Raw genomic sequence first — 27466 nt, forward strand, 5'->3', positions numbered from 1 at the left:
CTAGGAGGATAAGGGAGAGGCACATGTTCATCCCATCAAAACCCAAAACTGGATAAAAGAATATTTTTAGAGCATTGGGCTGGCATATAGAACTAATTTCCTACTTAAAAAACAGCATCCAGAAGGGTCAGGCATCGTAGCTAATCAGTGCTGCCCCGATAAAATCCAAAAGTTTACTGACATTAGTCAGGATCACTTTATTTTTTGAAGTCCCTGATGTACTTTCAAGCTACTCCTCACTTAAATTTCATCATAAGATTTGAAGTTTCTAAAAGTCTTTTAAAGAAAAAAAAAATCCTGCCATGTTCTCACTACCCATAGGGGCAAGCTTCAGAAGCAGTATTTTGTTTTAAAATAGTTATCCCTGGGCAAACACCGAAATCCAAGTGCAGGGAGGGTAATGCAACAGCTACTGACCATCTCCATCTACTCAAAGGACACAGAAAAGAAACTCTCTTGTGGGTTTCTGAGTCACTTTTGTTTCTTTACATTCAAACCTGTGGATGCTTGGATGGGTGGGAGGGAGATGTTGATTCCTGGAAGCTACATCACTGGTTGTTGTCAGTTGAAGAGCTCAGGTTTAATGGGATATCTCCTTGCCCACCCACAGAGGACAGGTAGGAAGCCGTATTTTCAGATGGGACATAAAGCGATGAATTTTCAGGCAAGCTGATGAGGTCGTTGCCAAAGATTGACTGACGATCGATGAGGAACTGCTGGGCACTTTCAAGAATGACATCTTTCTCTAGGAATGCAAACAGACAACAGGAAACTCAGTTTCTGAAAAGCCAATCACCACATTTCATGTACGAAGAACTGAAAAGCAGCAAATCCCCACTGAAACAGGCAATGAGGGGCCTCACCCCAGGCAAAAAATGCTTGGAAGCACCTAAGTCAAACTCAGACTTGCTCAGAAGGACATTAAAATCAATGGGAATCTCTGCAGGTTGCCAAGCTGGTTCTGCCTGAATGCTGAGATGCCTCACAAGAAGTGAATGGAATGACCAGTTGGTTGAAGATGCTGAGAAGTGGATAAGAGCAGCGTCTCCTTCACTCAAAAACTGTGTGGTTTTCCTCATCTTTGCAGAAGGAGACATCTGCCAATTGCTCCACCCATTATTCCAGCATCACACCACTGCATGGACCAGAAAGGCTTTGCAAACAGGGGATGCTCCTCCCATGCACTTCAGCCCCAGCCTGCTGAAGAATTCTCTCCAGTGTAGCTGGGCCTTCAGCACCTTTGATGCTCATGCAAGATGCTGAGCTTAAAGTGGAGACCATGAAATACATCAAAACTCTGGGTCAGGTGGCTACAGCAGCAAACTAAAGCTGACAAAAGCTTATATACACATGAAAATAATAATATATCACTATTCCAAGGCCAGGAAAACACTGCTAGACTCATATCTAAGGTCAATGACACACTTTATCAGTCAGTGAGTGGGACAAGATCAGCTTGAGGGATGGAGAAACTGAGACATAACCTTTGCCTCTGGCTGGCAGCAGCTACCAGGTCAACTTCTCTGCAGCAGGAGCTGGAGGAAACGCAGGACCCGTACAGCTCTTACCACCACTTAGATCCCCACATTGCTCTCAGGTGGCGAGGAACAGGCAGATGAGACATTGACAGATGTGACATGGACCCAAGCAGGAGCAGAGGCAGTTCAGTGACATTTAAACCTCTGTTTATCTCCCATGCGTTTCCCACTGCGCAGTAATGAGCTTAGCAGTTGTTATGGAAACGTTGCTGACTGACGATCAGGAGAGTAAAGTAACAAACGTGGTTTGTCCCCTCAAAGTGGCAAGTGGTCAGTGCTGGATTGAGCTGCTGACAGGTTTAACACAGCACTTACATCCCCGTTCCCCAGCCTGCAAGAGCTGCTGGTGCTCCTACCTGGGCAGGCGTTGTTAAGCTGTGGGTTGAACGCTTTTGAGGACATCTCAGTTGCATTCTTCTCCAGATCCACTGTGAGTCGCTGCATCTTGATGCAAAAATATAAACTACAATGTACAATTATACAAAGACAGGGGAGCTTGTTAGAACTAGGCCATTTCTGCAAAGTCAGTGCTTCATCAATGCTGCATAACTTCCATCAGTAATGCAAGCTGTCCTCCCTGCCCTGTCTCTCCTTCCAGCCTCACCTGCACTTTGTTAAAATAGCCAAAAGTGTGTGTTCAAGGGCAAATATGCCTGAAGGAGGGGGAAAAGGGAGATGTAATCCCCTATTAGCACTGGCTAATGTGGTGTGAAGCTCATTGTCACATGAGGAGGCCAGGCTAGCATCACTGTGGCTGTCCCTGCCAGGCTGCCATGCAGAGCAAACCCACAGTCCTCTGCAGCCAGCAATAAAAGGGAAAGGAATTTTCTTTCCATGTGCCTATGACTGTCTCGAAAGTAAAACCAGCCTTTGCTTGCACAGTGCTTCTGCGTCAATGTTAATTCCAATCAAATACTGCCAAACTGAATTTCCCCTTGTTTCTTCTGCATGGGTATGCACGAACCTCTGTTCTACTTGCATATGTTTCTGAACATGTAACAGTGCCAGCTGCGCTTTATAAAGGCACATTTTATAATGGGATTTGGCACAAAGAAACTATGAATCTATGGAATAAGTAGGAAGTGACATACATGCTAAGAGAAAGTTTGGTGTAACCAGTTTCAATCAGAGACTCCAGGGCATCAACACACCTCTGAACAAGATCTGGCTGAGTGAGAGAGACAGGTCATGAGTGTAAGACACAACTTCCAGCCTACCCTCAGGAGGTGCTTACCTGCTGGGCTTTACCACACTCTCCCCTCTGCCTATAAAACTAAGTGTTCCTCAGTTATGCACAAGTTCCACTTCATGATTACATTATTGTTACCATATTGTAAATACACGTCTCTTACCGGTGACAGGCTGGCTTCCATTTCAGTCAAATTCCACTCACTCAAAGGTAAATTTGGATTAAAGACCTGTTAAAGAAAAATGCAATTAGGGCTCTGAAAGGTGTAATGGTTCGAGACACCCATACCCTCAGCCATCTGCCACGCAGGTACCACTGCTGGAGGCTGTAGCCCTGCTGGCAGGGATGCCAGAAAGCACCGCCTGCCTGTGCCTCTGCTGCTCTGACACCTTAACCACGGCAAAGGCTCACGTGTGTTGGTTTGTAGCAGAGCCAGAAGAGCAAGGGCTGAGTCAGGGGCACTTGTGCTGCTCCCCAAGCGCTGCTGCCTGCCAGTGGAGGGGCAACACAGATACTTGGTACCACAGCCATGGCATAAAGCAAGGCATTTGTGTCACTGCATGTGCAAGTCCAAGCCCTTTTTTGCTGTGCTTGTGTCCTAGGACACTTCCAGATTCATGTGATTTTTTAAAAAGTGTTCCAAAGCAGTAGCAGAGGGCAGATTGCTGCTGCATCGATGCGATTTCCCCGAGAAGCCTGAGCAATCTGGGAAAAGGAGCTGTTGGTCTGGGGTACGGTTTTATGATTCATTCTCACTCTTGTGATGTTCAGTTGCACAAAGAGAGAAAAGTGTGTCAGTAACAGGAAAACACCTCCTAATAACGAGTAAGAAACAGAAACCTAAGGAGCCAGTGAGGGAGCAGGCCATTAGAAAAGCTTTCTGTAAAGTCAAAATCAATCACAGATACATGGGAAATGGCTTTAAAAGAATAAGATTGATTTCTTTTTAATGATTTTTCGTTCCTGTTTATCTATGCAAGCTTACCATGTACCTGCACCCGAAACAGCTCCTCAGGGGAGCACATCTTTGACATACAGATTCATTTGCTATGTACAGAGTTATTTGATTACTGGCAAAAACCTTTCATATACTAATTATATGTACAAGGAGAGAGAGAGTGAGAGAAACAGGTCTCCATATTTCTGTACATGCGCTTAAGAAAGTCAAAATCGATCACAGATACATGGGAAATGGCTTTAAGAGAATAAGATTGATTTTTTTTTAAAATGATTTTTCATTCCTGTTTATCTATGCAAGCTTACCATGTACCTGCACCCGAAACAGCTCCTCAGGGGAGCACATCTTTGACATACAGATTCATTTGCTATGTACAGAGTTATTTGATTACTGGCAAAAACCTTTCATATACTAATTATATGTACAAGGAGAGAGAGAGTGAGAGAAACAGGTCTCCATATTTCTGTACATGCGCTTAAGAAAAAAGCCACAACCCATTCCTAGAGAAAAGTTACCTGAGAACTGCAGACAAAGATCTCAGCAGGGGAAGGCAGTAGAGCTAAACACAGTCTAGGAGTATCTAAGATGCAGAATGTGCAAAAAGCAAAGTAACCCATCCAAAGCAACTACCAAACTAGCTAGTGTGCCATATTAAACCTATTTCATGTACATGTGTGAGGTCTCGTGACGATGTCTCTACCAAAGGCACTGTGTTTTGTCCTCTTAGAAGTTTAAATACGTGTATTTTCAGAAGAAATGTAAAGTCTAGAATCCTGCCAGTTCCTATGAGCAGGTCAAACCCAGAGCTGTGACTCTATTGGCAGCAGGTGACAGATAAAGTGTCACACAAGACCAAGCAGCCCAAGGGTCCTGCTGGGCCCAACACTCACATCTAAGAGGCTGGCAGGCTCCAGGCCGTACTGCTGGCTCCTCAGCAGCAGCTGCAGCCCTTCCAAGCTCCAGTCAGTGCCCTCCAACGGGTCTGAAATATCTGTTCTGAGAAAAGACAAGGGGAAATGTTGCCACGAATGAAACTTGCACAGATACATCTAGAAAACAGTGACTTTCACCTGCAGGCATTCAGCTTGCAGGCTGCATTTACCAGAGACATTCAGCTAAAAAAGCAACTGTGAGGCCCCGCTGTGCTTTACCCCCTCTCAAAAGCTGTAAAAATTTTCTCTTAAAATCCAGAGTCTTTACAAAAGGATGATTTTTCCTTGAATAAAATGTTTTTAAGTAGCCACTGGTTCCAAAAGGAGGAATTTAGTTCTCTGTAAGGACTCAAAGGAAAACAAGTGCCTTTCTGATAACCCTGTTGAGTGTTTGGGGTTTTTTGCCCCTAGTCTAGGCTGACTGTCCCATGCTGGGTATATATTTGTGGTATCCCTGTGAGTGACTTCCCTTGCTGTTTCATTATTTTAAGGCCTGGTTTTATACCTTTTCACAAAACTTGGCTTTGGACTGCCCCAGCATTTTACTGAGTCCCTCCAGCTCAAGGAGACAAGCACAGCAAAGCAGCTGAGTCTCGTGGGTTTTCACTCAGTCAGAGATGGGGAAGCTGAGCTCTCTTGCAGTGTCAGCTCCCCAGCACCTCCCCAGAAGCCTGCGGCCCACGTGGTGGTGCCCATGTGGCTCCCTCCTGAAGGTGGACCTAGCACTGACTCAGGGAAGTCGCCTCAGAAAGGTGACAGGAGGAGATGCAAATGGAGAGCAGATTAAAGAGAAAAGCATATCTGACTTCACAGCACAGGAGAGGAAGAGAAAGGGGGCAAATTATTTCCTTCTCAAGCCCAAGTCTAGGCCTGATAAATGCTTTGTTGCCTTACCAAATGTATGTCCTACAGAGGCTGTACCGTCAGAGGTGCAGGCGTTACGATGATGACAAGCTGTCATCTTTTACCACTGTCTGTGTATTGGCACACAAGTGACACCTTCTTCACTGCACAGAAACACCAGTAACAAATATTTCCTTATGACTTTATGTAGCCGAAGACTCAACAAGAGGGCACACAAGCTACTGGAGGTACCATTCAGTGGCCTGCAAGTCTTCAGACATGGATGCTGGTCTGAGCTCCAGCTTTCCCTTGGACAAACCTCTCTCACTACAAAAAGCCTCTTTCTGCTTCCCTGGCTCTGATGCACATGCTCTGACAGCTCTTCCTTTGTTGGGTCCTTCAATCAAGTCATCCACAGACCCAGGCTTCAAGGGTCCTCTAAGCAGATGCCACAGGTACAGGATGGAGCTCACCAGGCTGCATTTGATGACTTACAGCTAGCCTCCCTTTCCCCCCAGCTGATGGGAAGAGAGGGCCATGAAACACACAGTGTCACAGCTCTCCCTTGCTCCCCTCACCTGTCCAGCAATGCTCTTCTGCCTCTTCTCTCGGATGGTTGCGAGGTCCCTGGTGGGGCTGCGCCACAGCTTCCTTTGCCTTCCAAAACAGACTGAACCATGGCAACTGGGAGCACAGGGGGCTCAGAGCAAGCCCTGCAGCCTGGCAGGGGGACATCAGGCTCAGCAGTGGGTTTAACTCCAGGGCTGACTGGCTCTTCCTTGATCAGCATGAGGCACTTCTCTCTGTATCAGAGACAAGAGTTAGCAGCACACACACATCTGCTCCACAAAGGCCTTGCACTACTGGCAAGGGCAATAGCACAAGGGCTTGCTTCCACTTCCTATCAAACTGCTCCACAGAGTCTTTCCATTGCCCTAGATGGTCAAAAGAAACCAGCAACCTTGTTTTCTTTTCAGCAAGCTCTAGACACATGCTCAGCTGGAATATCTTTAGTCACATCATCAGCCATAGCTATGATGAATTTGCCCCATTCGACTGTTTCGCAAATATGGAAAATACACTTCATCATTCCTCAGGTGAGTGTTAGGCTTGAGATAGGTTGAAAGGTCACTAAGCTAAAGAGGTTCCCCTGAAAAAGAAAAGTCTCCACCCTAGGGATCAGTAAGACCTCCCATGCTGAAGTTAGGACTGGACCAGCAAGCACTCTAGAGATCCCAATGGTACAGGTCAGGATCTTGTGGCCCTGCAGGATTTGGAACAGAAGCTATCAAGATCTGACAGTCCCAGTCATATGTTTTACTTGTTTGGAAGCAGAGGTTTGCCTTTTTCCAATGGGAGAGGCACTCTGCATTACTTGTAGACATACACATGACACTGAAGTTTTGAAACGTAGCATTTTGTATATAAAAATCTACTTTGTATTACTCGTAGGAGACTTTACAGCTCTCTGTGAGACTGCACAACTAGTCTAAGTGACAAAGGCGTACAGATAACGGGCACAGGGCATGGAAAGCCATACTGAAATATATTCTCTCCCAACACTTAAACAGACTAGCTTTGCTGCAAGACACCATAGGACCATGTCACACATAAGGGATTGTCTAGTGTGTGACACTACAAAATCTCCCTCTGCATTCCCTTTAGATCATCTTCTCATCTCATGAATCCTAAACTCCCACCAGAAGCTCGCATTGATTTAGGAAGCACCACACTCCTGAACACAACAGGGCTGTGGCTGGCTCGGATTCTTGTCACACAGACACAGCACAGACCAGAGGCCACCAGATGGCACTCAGCAATTAGCAGAAATAAGCAACTTAACTTGAAGGTTATAGTAATTTTTTTCTGCTATAGAAATAGCTTCCAGGTTGGTTATTTATGTGTTTTTCCTTCTTCTTTTTATCTGGAGCTCTTTACATGCTTCTAGCTAATTTTATGGCTATGGTTTCAAGTATTAGGCAGATATACAGGCGACTTCTAGAGTCTAACTGCCTGAGAAACTGTTTCCATGATTCATCTGTCTACTTACTTTCCACTGACATAGTTGCAGCTATTCTGCTACTAGCCCTAAATACACTGCATGTCTGTGGCAGGAAGAGATAAGCATTAAAATAGCTCTGCATTCAGTTCTTATGTCACTGGGACCTTTTCACAGAAAAGTCATCAAACATCGGAAGTTGTTGTGATGCAACTTTTCTGCTCCCATTAGCAGAAAGATGTACAGTTTGATTCTGTTTCTTCTTTGTCAGAGCCAAAAGGAAACTTCCTTTCTCTCTCTCTCAAGAAACGCAACAAGTATTAGTGTCTCATTATTTGAGAAAGGCTGACACAGCCCCTGTCTTGAGAAGAAAATATAAAGAAACAAGGACTACTTCTCAAAGAGAGGAGTGGAAGTTCTCAGCATGAAACTTATTACTTTGGTTTGAAAGTTATGCTGTTATTATCCCTCCCTAATTTGGGAGATCTGACCCAGACTGGAAAAAAATATTTCAGCCCACCATCTCTATAGAGATCTGTGAATCGAAGAGAAACTTTGGTAGAATTACAGCAATCTTTTGAAGTTATGCATGTCCATACCCAGCTCACCCTGTTTTTAATCACAAACAGATTTACCTGTCATTTTCAGGAGAGGATTGCATATTTATTATGTTGGATGGTGATGCTTCAGTAACATCAGATATGATGGGTCCTCCAGCAATTGCAGGGCTGTTTAAGCAAGAGGCAGGTTCTGTTGATGGCTAAAAGGAAAGCAAAAATGATATAGATTTATCCCTCTGCGAGCCAGTACAAGTCCAAGGTCCTATCTAAGACAGTTAGGGTTTATTCACTGTGCCTCTGAGTCCTCCTTGTATGGAAACCAAGAAAACTTTTACCTACTATGCAGCGTTTTAATTTCCTCTGGTCTTTCCTCCAATCACACAGAGGTGCAGGTGTAAAATAAGCGGTGGCTGAAGTGTCAGCTACTAAGAGGTTTCACCTTGTCTGACATTTTGCCTAGACTGCTTATCTTCTTCTGGAGCAAAAAAGATCCAACACAGCCCAAGAGAGGAATATGGGTCTCTCCTGTCTAAGCGCCATGTGTCTGGTGTCTGCTTTGATGGGTGAGGGTGGTGGGGATCCTTCAGCAACTGTAAAAGTCTGGCTCTGGTCAGAAAGATCACAGTATCCACTTCTAGAACTTACTTCTTCCTCTCTGCCCTTGAGGTGAGCCAGGCTGGGGAAACACCACAGAATTTGGTGTGCAGGGTCTGTTTTTCCCTCCCACAGCTCATGGCCTCCCACATGAACACAGCAGCACAAGCGTATGCAAGCGTGTGCCCCTCCCTGAAACAGGGGGGCTGAAGGAATCATAAATGTCACTCAGCTTTGCAAACCTCTTCTCTTCTTCACTGCCAAACTCTTACCAAACTGCTTACTCTGCAATCTGTATTATTGCTTCAAACATTTTTCCACTCTGGCCAAAGAAATTCCACAAAACTCAGAGGCTGCTGTAAACCTACCGACTGTATGAAATAGGGGTCATGGAGGGGGTCCGTAGACAAATGCCGGCTGAACTTGGACACTTGTGGGGCAGAGATCCCATTGTCAAGCATCAGAGGTCTGTGGAGAGAAACAGGTTTGTTTTCCCAGCACATACTTACTGGTTTCTGGTTGCTCATACAAGGAAAGTCCCCTCAGCCAAAGGTCATTTTCCCCTGGATACTCATTTTTTCCTCAGCTGTAAGGTACAGTCTTGTCCAGTGTTATGGGCAAGAACGGGAAAGAACAGTTTTGGAGGAGGTCACCATTAAAAAATGGCATTAGCCATATAAAGAAGGGATGATCCGGGTTTTCTAAATCTTATTTGAAAGATGCAAGTGAAATGACAAATTCAATTCATATTTTGTACTGAACAAATTCAATTCCTATTTTCTTCTAGAGAACAAAACAAGAAGTGTGTCTGTATGATGGGTCCTGCAGCAGGAGTGCTTTATGTTTAGTAAATGAATGAAAACAAGAGAAAATGACAAGGAGCCTCAAAATGGCACTGCCTTTCCATCATGAAACTTCCTGGGTGGCAGTCCTTGGCTTTGTGACACAGTCCCAGAGAAGCTGGGAGCTGGTACATTTTGCTACACACGCACTATTGTTAATGCTGTGATGATCCTATAAAAGTGCCTAGCAAATCCCTCCTCTCCTCCCACAGTCCCACAGTCAGGAAAAGCATCTCCAGCGTTCATTTAGAACACAGCAATTTGGCTGAGGGCACCAGGGAGAGCCAACAGTTTTTTCCACATTAATGTCTAATGGGCTTGGCAGAAGAGAATTCCTAGCTCCCTTCATCCTACAGACACTGGAGCTGTATATGTTGGGAGAAATTATGGGATTGCTCAGACTCCAATTAAATCCCACTGTGAAGGGCATTATACAGCAGGACTCAGTGACTGCAGTGCCTGAGATCTCAGTGTTGTCTAACAGCTCATTTAACAGCCTTTTCCTATTCTGCGACATTAACTAAAGACACAATAAAAAAGAACATTTGAGCCACCCTGACATGGACCTTGTTATGGTAGAAGCTACCCCTCAGTACACATCGAGATATCATAGCCAACCCTGTGACAACTATGAATTTGTATGTGTCCAGCTCTCTGCTCCAGGAGACACAAATTAACCTCCCCATCCAACATTTCTTATCAAAGTAACCTTGGCATCTAACCCACCTGACAGCCTCCCAGGTCAGATGTGCCTGGGGGACCTCCTGACGTGCTCATCCTGACCAAACCTATCCAGAGCCGCGAGTCAGCACTTAGCTCTGTGCCAACAGTTGCTGCAGGCTGCACACTGTGCTTTCCTGCAGTTATTTAAAAGAGAGGCAGGAAAACAAAACTGGGGAAGACAGCAGGGCAGATATAGACACAAGACCTGAGGTTCCTCAAACACAGACCTTTGTGTTTCCAAGGAAGCAGAAACTCAAATTAACATGCACAATACTGTGTGAACTGCAGCTGGGTTGTACCAGTGTGATCCCTCTTCCCAAGGAGAACAACACAGTTGCTGTGCTCTCCTGCCCCTCTCAGCATGGCTTCTAACTAATGGTTTGCTTTATTGAAAAAGCAGTAGTTTAAGACAGCATTTTTTGGGCTGCAAAGCTTTTACAGAGAGGGCACAGCCCTGACTGTGGAAATTAGAGATCAAATCCTTCACAATCCTCACAAGAAGAGTCAGCCAAGAACAAGGACTCTGATTTAAAGAAAATCAACCCCCTTGAGGAACCATTCTTGGGAAGCCTGGCTCCTGTCTCCAAGGCATGGAGACGTTTCTGAGTTGCCAAAGGCCACAAGGTGGTAAAGATGGGAACTGGAGGCAGGTCCCCACCATCAGCCTGAGCCACAAAGCCTCCTCCTAGCAGTCCCTCTCTTCTCTTTAGATCACAATCATCACAGAGCAAGAAATGCATGGCTGCTGTCCTGGAAGGCACTAAGCTTCCTAATTCAAGCTCCCTCATTTACTTGTCTTGAACAGCTTAATTATGACCCTAAAGATATCCCTTAGCTAAAATCTTTCTCCACCTTTCTCTCTGTAAGGCCTGTGGGTTACGTGCCACCAAACCTGTGCTGGACGCACACCCCATTCAGTGACTGTGGGCCAACCTAAAGGTGTCTGTGGGCTGGCTGGGCTCCCACTGATGACAAGTGGCAAAACTGGAACCTGTAGGACCAGCAGTGGACTCCTGCCCTTTACCCTCCCACTAGTTAGCGTTCCCATCTCGCATCTCGCTCTGTATTCCCCAGATAAAGGTCACGAGCTGACACGGTGCTTCTCTAAAGACCACTGAATGGGGCCTGTCAGCAGGTCTGACTCGGCAGTTCAGCCCATTCAGTTCCCATCACCATGGTGCCCCAGTCCGGTGACCGCCTGCCTGGGCAAGCTGAGCTTGTGCTTTTAGTGAGGGGGCAGCATTATGCACCCGTGAGCGTGTGCGCACCACACAAGGGTACTTACAGCTTCCTCTTTATCCCAGTGCTGCTAGGGCTTGATTGGAGCTGGCCAAATAGAAACTGAATCAGCTGTCAGGAGAGATCAAAATCCGGTGTTAATCAGCAGAGTGATTCAGCACTCCCTGCTCCCGCAGCCGTTCTTATCTCATACATTCCTCCCTCCCGACACCACCCCAAAGCTGGGAGCAGCCATGAAATATGGGAGCCCAATTGCATGAGACATTGGAGCCCGAAACTGAACTAAGCTTTCCGGGAACTCAAACGACCTGCCTAGCTTTAGAGAAACACAGCCAAGTGTCTGCTTTGTGCAAAGGACGCAAGATGCACCTGCTCAGTGTCTTCTCCCTCCACTTCTGTGCATGCAGAACTCCAGCCAGCCCTATTAGATGTGGAAACCTGCCTGTGAAGTACCCATGCAAACAATCCTAGGCCTGGAGTTAGAGTTGGCCTCCGTCTTTAGAGACCTTTCTAAGAGGGTCTGTAAAGCCTGACAAAGACTTCGCAAGTGAAAGAGGCAACCCCCTAGGGGAGACCCTGGATGGAGGTCTTAGCTCTTTCAGTTGGGTTTTTCAGCCCTGTGAAATTCAGTGTGGGTATAACAGGACACTAAAAAGGATGCAGAGTGGTTTTGGTGAGGAATCATTTAGCAACATATTCCCAGGTCAGCTTGAGCTTAATGCTCTGCTTTGACCTCCAGACAAAGAGAGCATTATTATTATATATCACAGCTGTCTCTTACTCATTGCTCAATATAACAAAATAGAGTTGCATAAATGCCTCTACAGCGAGTGGTGTGGCTGGTCCAGCCTCAGAGCTGGAGGAAGGTTTGATGGCCTCGTGCATTTCTATCCAGTCCTATGACTCTGTGATGCCACGTGAGGGTCAGAATGGCTCTCAGGGGGCCTGGGAAATGTGACACGCTCAGTCACGTCAGCACCATCTGGGAGTCACTGGAGAGTCCTTTTCTAGTAGTGGTCATGCTAGACTTTAAGGGAGATGGCTCTGCAGTGCTCCTTCAGTCTAAAAGGTTGTACAATAATTCCTCTGCTATACGAGTAGCACCAGAAAATGTAAGAGTTGCTGGAGGTCCCCACTGGGGGAATGGCTATCCAATTCTGCAGCTTCAGTGCTGGCAGGAGGGGGAGGCTCCTCTCTTGTACGAAGAAAAGAGGAAAGATTTAGGAAGTCCAAAGGCTTCAATACCAGAACACAGCCAGTACAGGGCAATTACTGGGAGTTGTGCTTTCTTGGTGAGGACTTTGACAGAAAAGTGGTTTCTAACATCACAGCAAGGACTGACAGGGAAATTAAAATGTTATGTCAAGGGTGCAAGCTATGCTTTGTTAATGACCACTTTCCACAGGACCCATAAGAACATCACACAATTTGAAAGAGAAGGAAATAAATATACTGCAATATCAGAGTGTGAAGTTTACAGGACAAGAGAAAAAAAATCAGAGGAGGATGTACACCACGCAGTACAAGCGAGTCTGGAGTTTGTATGACCACTACCTTGTTGATCACCTTCTGTTGCTGTGAGTGGTTCTGCCGGAGAGAAACAACTTCCCGCCACAGAACTTCATTTTGCCTGAAAGTGAAACAGAAACGTTCAGTGAGCACAGAAACATCCCAGCAGCCCATGACGCTGCCATGCTGCACAGTAGACCCAATTGTGCAAAGTCTGTCTCACTTTGGGGCTCTTGCAGTGCTTGGCTCTTTTCAGGTGTGCCAAACGGTGTCATACAATGGCTCTCTTTGGGTTTTCTTGACCTCAAAAGAACTACAGACCAAAGCACGGAGGAAAAACAAATAACGAGAAGCCAGTATCTATAGGGAAGGGTAACAGGAAGACATGCATTTAGTTTTTGTGGAACATTTGGGCCAAACTCAGAATTTCAGCAGGGCCTGATTTGTGACTCTGAATGATTTAGATCACCAAGACTGTTCTTCCTGCAGCAGCCAAGAAAGCCCAACCTCTCCACAGCTGCCTCCAAAACCCAAGAGATCCTATGGACAGAGATCCTATGTGTTCTGCCTGCTGAAACCTCATAGACATAAAGGTACAAAGGCATGTTTGGGAGTAAAGGGAGCAGCTAAAGAGATGATTCTGCATCTGGGAGCTTTGAACTAGGAGGACTGTAATGATTTTTATTGTGGGAGTCACTGAATTTCATCCAGCAAAAAACCTGTGTCCAGCTTGCAATTGCACAGAGCATATTTATTTTCTGTTTGCAAAGGCAGCACACAGGGGAGTTTACAGACTTCCTTGAACAGGCAGCCCCAGAAGGTGGGATGGAAAGATGCAGTTTATTTACTGTGCTGCCTCCAAATCTGGATGCCAGCCATGTCCATGCTGCAAAAGGTTTTGCCAGCCAGTTTATCTCAAGAGCAGATGGACACAAAACTGACAGGCCAGCAAAACCTATCATACAGGTGAAGTTTATAAATCCTTCTGCTTTTTAGTCTTTCTAGTGTGGATTGATGCTACAACTGGGAAGGTAAGGTCCAGCGCTTTAAAGAGCAGAGTAGCAGCCCTAGTACAGCAGCTTGTACAGCAAGAACCTCTGCAGTGACCTTTCTGTATGGGTACTGACAGGATTTTCAGCAAAGCAGCTTTCCTCAGTGTGACAGCTTGTACTGGAGTTACGTCCCAATGGTTCTTCACCAGTCTGAATTTCTTAACATAGTTTCAGCCTGAGATTTCTCGTCCGTCTTTGTTTATAAAAACTGTATTTTCATCAGCTGAATGCAATTTTACCTTTTGCCAGATGGAGGAAGAGAGCAAGCCAAGCAAAAGGGAGAATTAATTAAAAGCAAGACCAGATCATTGACACTGGAGTTCCTTAAAAATTAAACAAGATACAAGCCTAGAAACTATTTCATTGCCACTGTGCCTGGATTTCACGGTGTGATTTCATGCAAGTGGTAAGTGTGGGAGTCATTAAAAATTGAAGTAGGATAAAAATACTTATCCATTGCACAAAAGGTGCTGGGCTGGAATAATGTTTCACAGCACATGGCGTTCTCTCAAGCCCTAGGATACCAGTGTCATCTGGTGATGTACGAACATCAGCTTGCATTATAAAAGAAGGTCTTGGGGTCTTTTTGGTTATTCAAGTGCTTTTTAAACAAAGTTCTTTGTAAGGATTAAAATTCTGGAGGCAAATAAAAACCTCTCCAAGCATATGATTTATAAAACCGTATCCATTTACTAAATTCCTAGTGACCATGTCTGACTCAGAAAATCCCAGAGTCTCAGACAGCTGGCGGGCAGGTGGCCACATGCAAGCAGCGTTGCATCTGCTTGTTTTGCTCTTATACAACAATTTTGGCCATGTCAGACACAGTCTTCAGAGAGATGGACTAAACACTACAGCAGTTCTTGTGTTCTTATCTACTTTAGGCCAGTCGTATATTTTGGAGATGAAGAATGACAGACAGCTTTTTTTAATTTTTTTTTTGATAGTTGGAGTGGGCACAACCCCATTTCTGCCAAAGACTCTTCTAGGTGTGAGAAGGAGTTACATCTCTTTCTACCATCATTTCTATCTGGAGGAAATACAGTTATCTGAGTTAAGTCCCCAGGTATACAACATATATTCCCTGGATGGCCTCCTCTGTGATTTCCTCATATGTAAAGGGAAAACAGATGAAGAGAATATGTCTACCTTTCACAAAAGACAGGTCAAGAATTGATATTTTGTAGACTATCTGGACTGCATAGAAATCCTACATATTATGCTCCCTGGGAGGGAGGTGCGTAAGGCTCCTCCTTTCAAACATTCCCCAAGACCAACAACTCTCGAGAAGCAAATGCCCGTAAGAAGCAGCCTGAGTAGGGTTCAACTCACTGCTTCATGTCCTGCACTTGACACTCCATGTTCTCCTGCTGACTTCTCAGTATCTGTACCTCGTATAGCAACCTGCTGAGGTCCTCCTGGCGCATCTTGGTCTCCTCACTTTTCACTACCGACACCTGAGGAGAAGAAACCAAAGGTGGATTTTACCAACACAGGAAGGGCATGGACAGACAGAGTCATTGCTGGGGCTTGGGTGCAGGACTTCCACCAGCGGGCCTCTGACATGGAGAAATACTGGGATAGGTGATGCATGCACAAGAGTCTGAACCATCCTTGGGATATTACTGCAAGAGTCAAAGGGATAAAACAGAGCAAAAAGTAGAAAAATGCTTTTGTACCGAGGGTCTGTTGACAGCAGGACATTCTCCACCAGAGTGGGAACTTACTTCAAATCAGCTTGGGGAAAAAGAAAAAAGTTATTTTGAGGAACAAGGCAGCATTGAATTAGGTTATTCGATAATTCTTTCTACTTGAAGAGACCAAATCCAGCCTCATGTTTTACAGGAATGAGCCTGAGCAACTGCTTTAACTTGATATATTACACTCGGATTTCCAGGAGGCTTTTGCTGCAGTCCCTTTTCTGAAGTCAATACACTAATGTAGTAAGAGAACAAAAAAGATAGGAAACAGATGGTAGGAGTAGATTATTGCTTCTATAATAACAGCAGATGACTGTCGGGAGACCCAGCAGGAGTTACGTTGTAGTTATCTAGAAAAGCAGGTAACAATTCAAAAGCAGAGCGGTGCAAAGCAAGCCAGGTTGCGCAGCATTACATGAAGCTCTCGTGATACTGAGCAACAGAGGAAAAAAAATAAAGACAAAATTATGACGGTGATCTTGGAGTTATGCTGAGCAGTCTATAGCACAGCGGCCCATGGTCTGAGGGCAAACAAGCGTTTTGAGAGTTACTGAGAGGAATGCAGCTGTGGTAGAAACCCTTGCAATGACCACGGCGTGCTGTTCTGGTAAATGTACCCCAAAAAAGGGGCATGGGAGGGTTAGAAAGGCACAGGGCATAGAGCCATGGCAGCAGGAAGGGCTCCTGCTCAGGAAGAAACAAGGCGTTTCCCGTTCAAAGTGGCTGAGGGACAGGAAACAAGTATTGACAGCTTCTCTCCTAGCAGAGGGCCCCGGGGGAAGCAAATTAAAGAAAGAGACAGCAGGTTTAAAGCACACCAAGGAAGCTACACCTCCACACAGACCATTAGTTAGGTTTTGGGGCTTATTGTTGAGGGATGGTTTGAAAAGCTCCAGTGGTGTGGAGCCTTCTGGAGCCGGGGACTGCCATGCCTCAGCCTTCCCGCCTCCACCTTCCCGCCTCAGGGCCTAGTGCACACCCGAAGGGCTCGCCGAGGCCTGCCCTGCACAACCCCTCACCTTTCTCTTGATGTGCTCCAGGAGGTGCTCATGTCCCTGCAGGAAGCAGAGGTGCTGGAACTCGGTGTCGTCCCGCTCGGGCTTGACGAGACCCCCCTGCTCGATGTTCACCACCTTCCTGAAGCCATCTGTGTGGAGAGGGCACAGGTGAATGGCCGACAGACCCAGGCTCTCCTCCTTGACTCCCTCCCCATCACTTCTGAAGGACATTTCTGTTCACTCTCCTCACTTTTCAAGCTGCTCTGGTGCTCAAGGCACAGCTGTGCCCTCTCCCCACAGCTGAGCATGCTTTTGGGCCGTATCTACAAGAATTCTAGTGTGAGGGCGAGCCCCATGCATCCTACTGGCCACCTTACACGGGACTGGCTCTGGGGACACGCTGCTGCTGGCCCACACCACACAGCAATCTCTTGGGCACGTCAGTCTGCCAGGAGCTGAGATACCTGTCCTTACGAAACCTACAGTTTCATTTGCCAGCCAAAGGGATTCAGGGGAAGGATTTTCAAAGGCACAGAGCAGCATCAAGTGGCAACTTTGGAAAAAAAAAAAAGAGTCACATGCATATTTGGAAATCTACTTTGAGTACTCCTCTGAAGCAAGGTTTCTAAACTGTATATATAGACTGGCCTAAAATTTACAATAGTGCCACTATATAGTTAAATAGCAAAGTAAAAATTTTACTGAGAACCTTTGTGAACTAGGCACTGAAAAGCTTCCAAAAACTTTCAGAAAATAACCATATTTAATATAGCTGTGGTCCAGATGTGGTTGAAAACCACACCTAAACCTCCTCGAAATGGTGAAAACGTCTGATTAGCAAGGCAGAGTTTGCAGGGAGAATTACTGTCCATTATTAGTTCAGCAATAAGGCTCGGAAAATGGATAAACCTCTGGGCATGCTACCCTCAAAAGCAGCAGTTTTTGAGGGAGATGTCACAGTACCAGGCTGCTGGAAAAAAGCTCCATATAGAAGCAAATGGAAAAGAAATAATAATAGGACACAAAATTGATGGAAAAGAAGCAGAAAATCCAACAGCTGAAATTTCTTAGTTCACATCTTGCGATATAACAGAAATGTCCATGCTGAAATCTAAGGTCAATACAAGGAAATCACTCCCTTGGCATCTCAGAGACAGGTCCTCTTTGGCAAAAATCAATAATGCCACGATAACACATGTATGTGAGATCTCAGCTTTTCTATCCGCAGTTCTCTTTCATGCCTTTTTCACCCACCCTCCCTTTCTGGCGCTCCCCCCGTGTCTGTAGGACCCACATGGCCAACGATCTGGAGGTTGGACTTACACATGTTGAGCTGCCGGACAAAACTGGCCATGTTGTTGTGTTTGAAATACTTGGGCAGCACCTCTTTGGCAAAGCGTCCTTGGTCGAACACATGGAAGCTGGTGCCATTCTGCAAAGCAGAGCAGGACAAAGGTGAAGTCAGAAGAGTCTTCCTGACCATAAGAAGAGCCCAGGAGAAGGTGATTCCCTTGACTCCTACAGCAGAGGAAGTCATGCTCTCCAAATTGTCACCTTGAAGCTGAGAAGAGTGACAACAGCCTTCAATGACGGATGCACTCCTTTCAGTTCTGGCACAGTTGGTCCCCTATGACTGCAGTTTTTATCTTTTCCTACTAAGCTTTGCCACTGCTTAGTTGAGAGCCTTGAATGTGAGAAAGAAAATATAGACTTTCCCATCTAAATAGCTGGTAGCTTGCGATCATGCTCCCTTGCATAGACCTCACAGAAAGACTCTGTTGCCTGAAGATCTTGAAAAGTGGGAATTGCCATTATAACCCTTCATCTGCTCACATAGGTCTAACTCCGACTCATCTGCTCCAGAGCACAGCAGTCCCAGAGGGAGCACTGCCTGAAGACACGGCACAAGAAACACAGCAAGGCAAGAAAGCAAACCAGCCCTGGAGACATCACACTGATCCAGAAGCTCTATGCGTCTTCTCTTGGTTATTTTTTGAAAGCACACATCCACAAGGGCAACCACAAAATGTTAACAGTCGTGCTTTACAGTCCAAGGTAGCAACATGCACGTTAACCAGATCAAATATCTGTTTCTGGGGCTGCACTGCCAGGATACGTGACTGCAAACCAAGGCCAACTGCCTGGGATCCCCAGCAGAGACAGACACACTGCAGGCCACGTGCTTTCCCTGCTTGGCTGCCTACCTGCTGAGAGCTACGCCGGTACAGAGAGGAGGGCCTGTGAGACACAATGCACTGAAACTGCCTTGAAACATTTTGCAAACAGCAACTCATGCAAGCTTTTTAAGGGACAGAAGAATTGGAAATTAATTTGTGTCTGTAACCAACACTTAGGAACATTTTCTCAATCCCCAACCTCAACAGCATCAGTGTCTCCAGGATATGAGGACAGGGGAACCACCTTAAAACCTATCTCTGCTCTGCATGGGAGGGCAGCACAGGGAATTTGAAGGAATGGAGAATCATGATTTCAGACATGGAGTTTGAGGCACATGTGGAATTTTTGCAAATTTGCACAGAATGGTATCTAGGAGCTCACACTGGCTTTGCCTGTGGAAAGAGAAATAGCTGCCTGGGAAACCACCCAACTGCGCAGCCTAAGCTCACCAAGGCTTTATGGAGGGACGGGCAAGATGCAGAGACCTATGCCAGTGCAAAGCCATCAGCCAGGATGAGGTATTTACCAACTCAGCTGCAGCTGGGTTTCGAGGGACATCTAGCTAAAGACGTGAGGGTCTGCATGTCTGGGACCAGCACAGCCATAGTCGTCGTCCTCCTGTGTTCAGTGTTACTACCAGCAGTCAGTGGTGTCAGCCTGGGGGGTTTATTTCACACTGCTCTGGTTTTTTGACAGAGGAGGACACTGTTTCGTAAGAGTGAGCACTCAGGCTCTGCACGCAGTAAGAGCGTACCAGTGATGTGTGGGTCCCACCACGCACCCATCACAGGGTCTGTAGCTGCATGGGTGCACTCAGGGCCGCCTGGAAGTTTCTAAAACAGGGAGTGTAATCAGGACCACGAGAAAGCTGCATGACCAACCATGGACTACTCATAGCCACTACATTTCCATCACCAAAAATGCCAATTCCCTCTGTGCTTAGCCTCATTTGTCATCTCCAACAATTAACCCTGCATGCCCACAAACATGCGACTTTGGGGCAGCTCTACTTCTTGCTCCTTTTTTCCTGCTGCAAAGACTGAACACAACTGCCTCAACAGCACCCTTCAACTATCACCAGGGCTTTCCTATCATTCCTTACCCCATGCAGCAGAAGCAAAAGCTGGTCAGGTGTTTAAGAGAATCACCACTAACCTGTACGCTGGACTCATAGATAGAGCTTTCAGAGGTGACAGCAGGGACCAGGGTTTCCCAACACTGCAAACTCTGTCCCCAGCCTGAGGACAGAGCTGGTTTATCCTGTTTCCCTTGTGCTTCTGCCCACTCACCCTCTCTGGGATACAGCTTTTTGTCCCAGGCTGGGCAGGTTGATGTAAAACGAGAAGCACGAGGGTTTTGTGGACCTCAGTGTCTCCTGATGGCCTCTCTTAAGAGGTCATTCCTTTGAATTCAGGGCCACAATGTTCTCAGAAGCTTGTGCACCCAAAAAGGTTCTCACACAAGAAACTTGGGAGTTGCTGCATGTTCACTGATGAGCCGTGCATGTGGCAGCTTGTTCCCATACGGCAGCTGTGCCTTGTGTATCTTATACCATGGGAGCACAAGCTGGGAGAAACTTTGAAAGTCTTCTCTGCCCAAGGCAAAATAAATTCTGCAGCATGTCAGTCTTGGCAGATGCTTATCTTCACTGCTTTTGACAGATCCATGGGGACAAACACCCTGTGCCCTGCCCAAGGAAGCTTCTCCAGGAATTTGCTAGGAGTTCTTCCATTTAAAAAACTCATTTAATTTCTTCTTGTCCAAACTACCATGGACACAGACAGCAGACTTTTCCTTTTCACCTTACAACAGCCTATAGTGTGTGTGTGTGTATGTACATATATATACACATATATATTTCCTCTCCATCATGCTAAGAAATAGTTCACAGGTCCTATTTCCTACGACTTCTGATTATATCCAGAAATCTTAGGCATGCACACAATTTTTCAGCTCCAACACCACTGATGGATAGAAAAGGAGGATGCAACATATGAAACTTAGACATCTAAAAGCCTTACCAAAACCTCCCAAGAATGTGGCAGATTGCATAAAAAGAGAGCTTGGAGGTGATGGTCAGTCAAAACCAAGTGTTAACAGCGTTACAAGTGTCACAGAGAGGGGACTATCCATACAAGTTAGAAAATCCTTCTTCATTTTAAAGTCCTCATTTAAAACACAGGATACCAGAACTCAGTAACTGGGGAGAGGTACGGTCATGTAATACCAAATCAGAAAGCAACCATTGCCTTGGATGCAGCTCAAACCCCATCTTAAGTTTTGAATGAAAGCTCTACTGGACACAAACATATGACAGAAAGGCTGCTTTAGACTTTTTTCCCCCCTTTAAACCTGCTTTTGTTATAGAGTCTCAATTTTGGAGAACAAATTGATGCACACAACTCATCTGATAACTCCCTGCTGAAGACAAATCACAACATCATTTGCAACAAGGCTTAATCAGGTCTAAAGCACAGCGTGGTATCAAAATACTGTACAAGGGAGACAAATAAATTTAATTCTCTGATTGCACTTAGTATAGTAATGCCTCAGTGGCAAGTAAGAAGCCACAGCAAAGCAATCTGTCCCTATGAAGCTGTACAGACAATATATCCCCAGGATCATCACACTGACTAATTGAAACATCAAGTAAAGCTCTTCCAAAATATTGAGCAATTTAGGGTGCCAGTCTGAGGTCTGTTTAAACAACAGGTTTCAGGTCTGAATGCTGTCTATCTACTGCCTTCTCCCAAGGCATTTGTGAAAGGGTGATAAGAAACACGTGAAATAACACAAACAGCAGTGGAACTATTTAAGGGCTTTGCACCTTTTCTAGGAAGTTTTAGGGAACTTCAGATTGAATAAGGTGGAAAAACCTCTCTCTCTTAAAGAGTTTGGATTTTTAGAAGATTCAATATCAGACACCCTTTAAGATGCTTTAAGTGAAGTGTATAAAACTTGGTATTAAAAAACTCTCAAACCAGTTGTCACTTTGAAACAGAAAATATTGCAAATAAATAGTATCAGGTATATCCAATAGGTGCCCTAACAACCTATCAGTCCTTTCTCTCTCCCAGTTAGCTAGCCAGCATTTGCAAAGGGGAGACCATTTGGGTCTCCCACCTCGGCTTCTCCTGGTGTTGCACACACCCGTCGTTTGCTGTACTTACACTACTCCAGCAGATGAGATGGTTCGTTTCAGGATCCTCCACCAGCGTCCAGAGCTTGGTTAGGAAGGCTGGCACATTGCTGGAGTATCCATCCATCACCAGGGAGCTGGGTGAATCCTGCATAGTTTTCCAGTGTCCCAGCTACGCTAACCCCATTGCTCTTGGCGTGCCTGCCTCCCCGCACGCGCGTGCGGCCGACAAGAGAATGAACCACTGAATTTTATCCCGGGGCCAGTGGAAAGTAGGCTCCCAGGGAGTCACATCAGCAGCGCCGCTTGCACTCTTAAAAACTCAGCACAATGCGATGGCATCACCAGCCCCGGAGAACAATGCACAGAATGAAAATGCACCGCAGCCGATCTCGCAGAGCTGTGAATAAATACGCAGCGTCATGCAAAGGGGACACGTGCTGCGCACCTTATGCTGGGAGGTTAGCGAGTCACCGGAGTGAACCCACCTACTGAGAGAGTCTGTGGGATGCCCAGGCACAGCAACGCCAGGTTTGTGAGGGCACCCGAGCTGTTAACTCAGAATTTTCTTGCCCTGAACGCTGGCTGGCACAGATGAACAAGGGCTGGCCAGACCTCAGGGCTGCACATCTTTGGCAAGGTTTTGAAAAGTCAAAATCGTAAGCTAGTTTTTGGCTACAGAACTTATGGCACTTGTCAAGAGAAATGATTTGGCTCTTGGGTGAGAGGAGAGGGTGATAAAAACAGCTACACATAGAATCTAGATGACAATATGCTTTTATTGTTGTTGTTGCTGTTGTTATTATTAATGCTTTAAATAGCTCTAAGTAGGTGCTCGCACTGTAGCTTTATGCCAGGATCATTTCAACTCAGAAGCTGCTCTTCAAATAACATTCATCAAATTTTTTGGCACAGCAGACCAAAACACACGCGCATCCTAATTCTGATGCAAGATAACTCACATGTGAATGCAGGTATTGGATGCAAAAACTAACGCTCTCGATTCCCCTAGGAAACACTAGCAATGTAACAAAAGCAGAGGTCTTTGCAAAAGGCATTGGAATTATAACCTGCAAATCTGCATTCCTGAGCAACAGAAAGACAGGATGGGCAAGGGAATTTGCAGGTTACTGCCTTGGCAGTGTTTTTCCTTGAGTGCTTTTTCTCCTGCTTGTGCTTCCTAACATAACTCAGCTGCTGTTATATCCTTCCAAACTGGAAGTTACCTGACAACTGGATAACGGGTGAGCTCACCATCACTGAAATCCCAAAGAGGAATTATCAAGGTTAGAGTGGATTTTCCATCAGATGACCACAGTTGGTTGCTGTAGCTCACTGGATCTGCATGGGTAAGTACCCCACTAGGCAGAAAATGGATGCATTGAAGCTGCAATTTGCTTATCTGTCTATTTAAGTAGTTGCTGGGCACCTGACACAACGTGCTAGATTCTGAGATTCTTTTCAAATGTAAAATCAAAGTTAAATTCTGCTGAGGTCCTCAGTAAAAACCCACAAAGGGTAAAGTCGGCATTAATAAAGAAGCAGCGAAGAAGACCTCCTCTACATAACCCCATAAAGGAAACAAAATAAAGCGGGCAATCCTATTTCTCTGTATAATCCTCTCTCCATCACATTTGAGTGTAAATGCTTGGTCTGCAGGACAGGTGTGCATCATATGAACAGCCAGTGCTGGTGAAACAGCATGTTCTGCGTGAGTGCACAGGGCATTCTGCAGCATTTTCCTTACAGCCCTCAATCTTCTTTGCCTCTCCTCTTGCAGACCCCCACGATTTCCCCAGGAAGTCAGCAGGAGCCAGTCACTGAACTGTGAACTGTTACTGGTTTCCAGGGGTGCTGTTCCTTGGTGACCTTCAGAGTGTATTGCTTCAGACTGGGGCAGTGTGTGAGGAACGCTTCCACCACCTCCTGGCTAACCACACAGTAGCAGTGGACCTCCAACAGATTCGTGCACTGCCTGGCCAGATCCACCAGCGAGGAATTTAAGTCCTCCGAGGATGTGGTTTGCAGTGTCAGCTTCTTTAAAGTACGGCTGTAGCTCTGGGTGACAAACCTAATCTGATTTACCATGTAATTATAGGTATTGAGTTGCAGTGTGCTTACAGGTATATTCAGCTTTAGGATGTGTGGTATTTTACAGCCAGGGACCGTATGATCAAACTCGAGGTCTACACAGAGTTGAGGATGCTTTTGACTCACAGCAGTCCAGAGCTCTTCTGAGATGACTGGTGTATATTTGTCCAGGCGCTCACAGAAAATGTCTAAATGGATGAAAGCTGCTCTTTTGGGCTCGAGCAGTTCCTGAAATACATCATCAGACAAACTGGCGTAGTAAACACCCAAGGCTGAGAGTTTGGGACACGCTCTGAGAACTTTCCTAACGGTGTCCGGTGCCACGTTGCATACCAGGGTGCGGTTGTTGATGAACAAACTCTGCAAGTTTGGGTTGGCGGTAGCTAAGCATTCAACAAGCTCATCATCGAGAGTGAAGGGCATTTTTCGCAAATCAATATGCTGAAGATCGATCTGGTTTGTCGTGTCACATATATTCCGTATGCTCTGTAGGATGTCCTGGCCAGAGTAGAAATAGGGGTTCTCCCCGTCGCACACGATGCACAGCTGCTGCAGTTTGTGGTTCTGTTTTGCCAGCGCGTCCAAGATGCACGCCACGTTCTTCCGGTTGACTTCCTTGGACTGGTCAAACACAATCTTCAGGTGTTTGATTTGGCTGAGGAACTGGAGCAGGCTCTGCAGGATGCCTTCCTCATCCTCTGAATCACATCTGCAAGGGCAAAACAAACTCTGAATCACTGTGAACACTGAGCGGAACCAGCACAGAGCAAATACTCTCCTTTACTCGTGTTTCTGCAAACATCAATGGGTACCCTAGACATTTCTTCTCTTCACTTGATGCCTGAAGAGTCACTGTAAGGCCAAACACTGAAGGAGTCAGGAGGTGAGAAGACTCAGTCTCCAGAAAAGCCCACCAGAGAAGTAAATGTCACGATGAAGATGAGCAGTTAGTAACTGTCGCTTGCCATTTTCAAATGGCAACTTAGAGCAACGTACCTAAGAATGCAGTATTTCCCTGTAAAACCCAAATCATAATCAGCGATTAAAAAACCCCAGCGTGTAACACAGTTTCCTCTATCATATAGAAAGGTTCTGGCCACGTAAGATAACATCATCACACACAGAAGTCACAATTAATGTCAATAATGTCGCAGTAGGAGCGATGTAAACGTCTGACGGGCCCTGAAAACACAACGATGCCGTTCTGCCTGCAGAGGTGCTCAGCCCGAAGAAACCCATTCCTCTCACCTGATCTCAGTGAAATGCCAAACCGAGCTAGAAGAAACAGCGGCAGCCCATTGCCTGCACACCTGGAAGGCCGTGTATCTATCCCGAAGAGAAAGGTAATAGAAAATTTGGATGAGGATTTCTTCTGGGATGTGGTTCCACAGCTCTGGAGCTGAAGCAGACATTTTGCCGATTCAAGTCAGGTTTAGGAATGGGAAAGAGATGAAACGGCACTTAATTCTCCAAAGTCCCTGTTCAGAGAAACAAAAAAACCCAACAAAAAGGACATGCACACATTAGTATTTATTTAACAACTCAAACCAGTGCAACTGGATCATAGATGAGGTGGCTTTTTTAATTTATTTCAATCATGAAATTACACTGAATTTTGAAATTAAACACAAAACTGAGCAAAAATCCGTTGGCCAACTGCTTTCCACAGTTTTTCCAAACAGTCCTAAGAAGCAAGGTGATGCTTTTCAGGAGTTAAAGATGTCAGAGCAAAGCTCTGGGGGGGGAAAAAAAAAAGAAAGCTTTTTCCCCTGCAGTGGGTTTTGCTACTCTGAGTAATAAAAATGCAAGGGAATTTTCTAGTACTGCTGCACTGGTATTCAAAAAGCTGAGACAGATTTCTCAAACTGTGGGGGAATAAAAACCTCTTTGCAAGCAGAAGCTCTGCACAGAAAACAGCCTTACATATTCATTTTTTAGCGATAGTGAAACAGAAGGCCCGCTGTAGAAACCAGTAGATGATTACAGTGGTCCTTGCCTGTGCTCAGACATGACAGCTTGAAAAAAATGCTTTATTACTGTGACTCCAGTTCCCAGAAACTGCATTTATGCATGTCTGACTTAGAAATGCAAACACATGTTATGTTTAACCGTTTTTTATGAGCTACAAAGCAAAAGAATAAACGCCTGGGAGGAAGATTGCTGTTCACAGCATCAGACTGTTATCTAACTTCTTCATTCATCATCCAAAATGGGATTTATCCATCCTCTGGATTTCTACACAAATAAGACTACCAACGTGACTTTTTTTCTTTTCCAACCCTCTCATAAACAAGGGATGGATTTTTAAATGCAAACATTCCCTTTCCTAGGCTAGCACTGGAGCATGGGCCAAGTCTCACAGTCCTCACTCTGCCTTTCGAAGCCCCAACTCCTGGAGTCACAGCATTACCTCAGCATCGCACGCTTCACTTCGATGGCAACCTGCGCTTCTAGACACCCTTGAAGTAGGGAAGGAGTTGAAAAACATGAAGTATGGAGTAGCGATGCAAAAATCGTAATGCAGAGAGGAACACAATTGCTCATTTTTCTAGAATACGCTGTTTTGAAGTGTGCCTCATTATCTGGAGTGTGAGGTGGCAGCAGCACAGCAGCTGTACTATCTTATCTACCATCGTATCAGTGACAACCCCCTTTCCACCCACCGCTGAGCGAGAGCAGCCAAGTGATACAGTCCTGCTTCCTTCCTGGGAACTCACTCTCTTTTGTCATTTTCTCTCACAATCACCTTGACAGCTCGGACTCTGCTCTTCTACTTTTAGCTGCTTTTAATACCACCTCTGACACACGTTTGCCAAAATGTTAAACTGCTCTTTGCCCTACGTGTCCAGCTCCTTTCATTTTCATTACAACATTTTTCCTTAGAGCCTGAGCCCTTGGACTCATGTGAAAAAGACCTTGAATCTTTAAGAGTGCCATGGCAATTGCTTGGCAAAAGCTTAAAAACATGGAAGGCAGGCAGAAAGGCAAAATTATCAGTGTTACTTTAACTGAATGGCTTGGAGTCAGTGAGGAGCAGGCCTCAGGGTCTGTGAACGCTGTGGGTTGGCTTGGGTCCACCTTGGGTGCCTGCCCCAGTGAGGACAGCCAGGTTTGGACCAGCTCTTGTGAGCCACAGAGGATCTCTGCAATTTTTTAACCACATGACGGAGGGGCGCTGCCGGCTGCTGCATCGAGCTTCGTCAGCTCTCAGCACAGCAGGCCCCAAGGAAGCCGAGCGGCCGCCAGCCTAAACAGGAACAGGCAGTGCTGCAACCTGGGTGAGGCGACCAACGCGCCCGGGCCTGGCCGCCGCTTTCTCTCTCCCTGCAAGCCGAGCAGCACAGGGAAGCCCCCCGCCACGGCAGCCACTCCAGCCCTGACT

At 45.8% G+C, this 27466-nt stretch overlaps 2 protein-coding genes across 2 annotated transcripts; both read right to left on the minus strand.

Annotated features, from left to right (window-relative positions):
* Positions 1 to 548: 548 nt before the first annotated feature.
* On the minus strand, positions 549 to 22147 carry HSF4 (heat shock transcription factor 4). Its single transcript, XM_010180366.1, has 13 exons — positions 22025 to 22147; positions 18000 to 18108; positions 16698 to 16825; positions 15311 to 15435; positions 12972 to 13047; positions 11464 to 11528; positions 8982 to 9081; positions 8095 to 8219; positions 6039 to 6263; positions 4576 to 4681; positions 2891 to 2956; positions 1895 to 1982; positions 549 to 745 (listed from the first exon to the last, which is right to left on the minus strand). The coding sequence occupies exons 1-13, from the start codon at positions 22145 to 22147 to the stop codon at positions 549 to 551; spliced, it is 1533 nt and encodes a 510-aa protein (XP_010178668.1).
* Positions 22148 to 23796: 1649 nt separating this feature from the next.
* Positions 23797 to 25528, minus strand: FBXL8 (F-box and leucine-rich repeat protein 8). The gene is made up of 2 exons (XM_010180368.1): positions 25333 to 25528; positions 23797 to 24793 (listed from the first exon to the last, which is right to left on the minus strand). Exons 1-2 carry the CDS (start codon positions 25494 to 25496, stop codon positions 23797 to 23799), a joined length of 1161 nt encoding a protein of 386 aa, XP_010178670.1. The 5' UTR covers positions 25497 to 25528.
* Between the last annotated feature and the right edge of the window lie 1938 nt (positions 25529 to 27466).

The sequence above is a fragment of the Mesitornis unicolor genome, unplaced genomic scaffold, assembly GCF_000695765.1.
Source record: "Mesitornis unicolor isolate BGI_N332 unplaced genomic scaffold, ASM69576v1 scaffold353, whole genome shotgun sequence".
Lineage (NCBI taxonomy): Eukaryota > Metazoa > Chordata > Aves > Mesitornithiformes > Mesitornithidae > Mesitornis > Mesitornis unicolor.

Coding starts and splice junctions, on each gene's coding strand:
- HSF4 (XM_010180366.1), bottom strand. CDS start 22,147: ATGCAGGATTCACCCAGCTCCCTGGTGATGGATGGATACTCCAGCAAT. Junction 16,826..17,999: donor TGTCCGGCAGCTCAACATGT/GTAAGTCCAACC, acceptor CTCTCCACACAG/ATGGCTTCAGGAAGGTGGTG. Junction 4,682..6,038: donor AGAAGAGCATTGCTGGACAG/GTGAGGGGAGCA, acceptor GTCTTTTCTCAG/AACAGATATTTCAGACCCGT.
- FBXL8 (XM_010180368.1), bottom strand. CDS start 25,496: ATGTCTGCTTCAGCTCCAGAGCTGTGGAACCACATCCCAGAAGAAATC. Junction 24,794..25,332: donor TGGCATTTCACTGAGATCAG/GTGAGAGGAATG, acceptor TTGCCCTTGCAG/ATGTGATTCAGAGGATGAGG.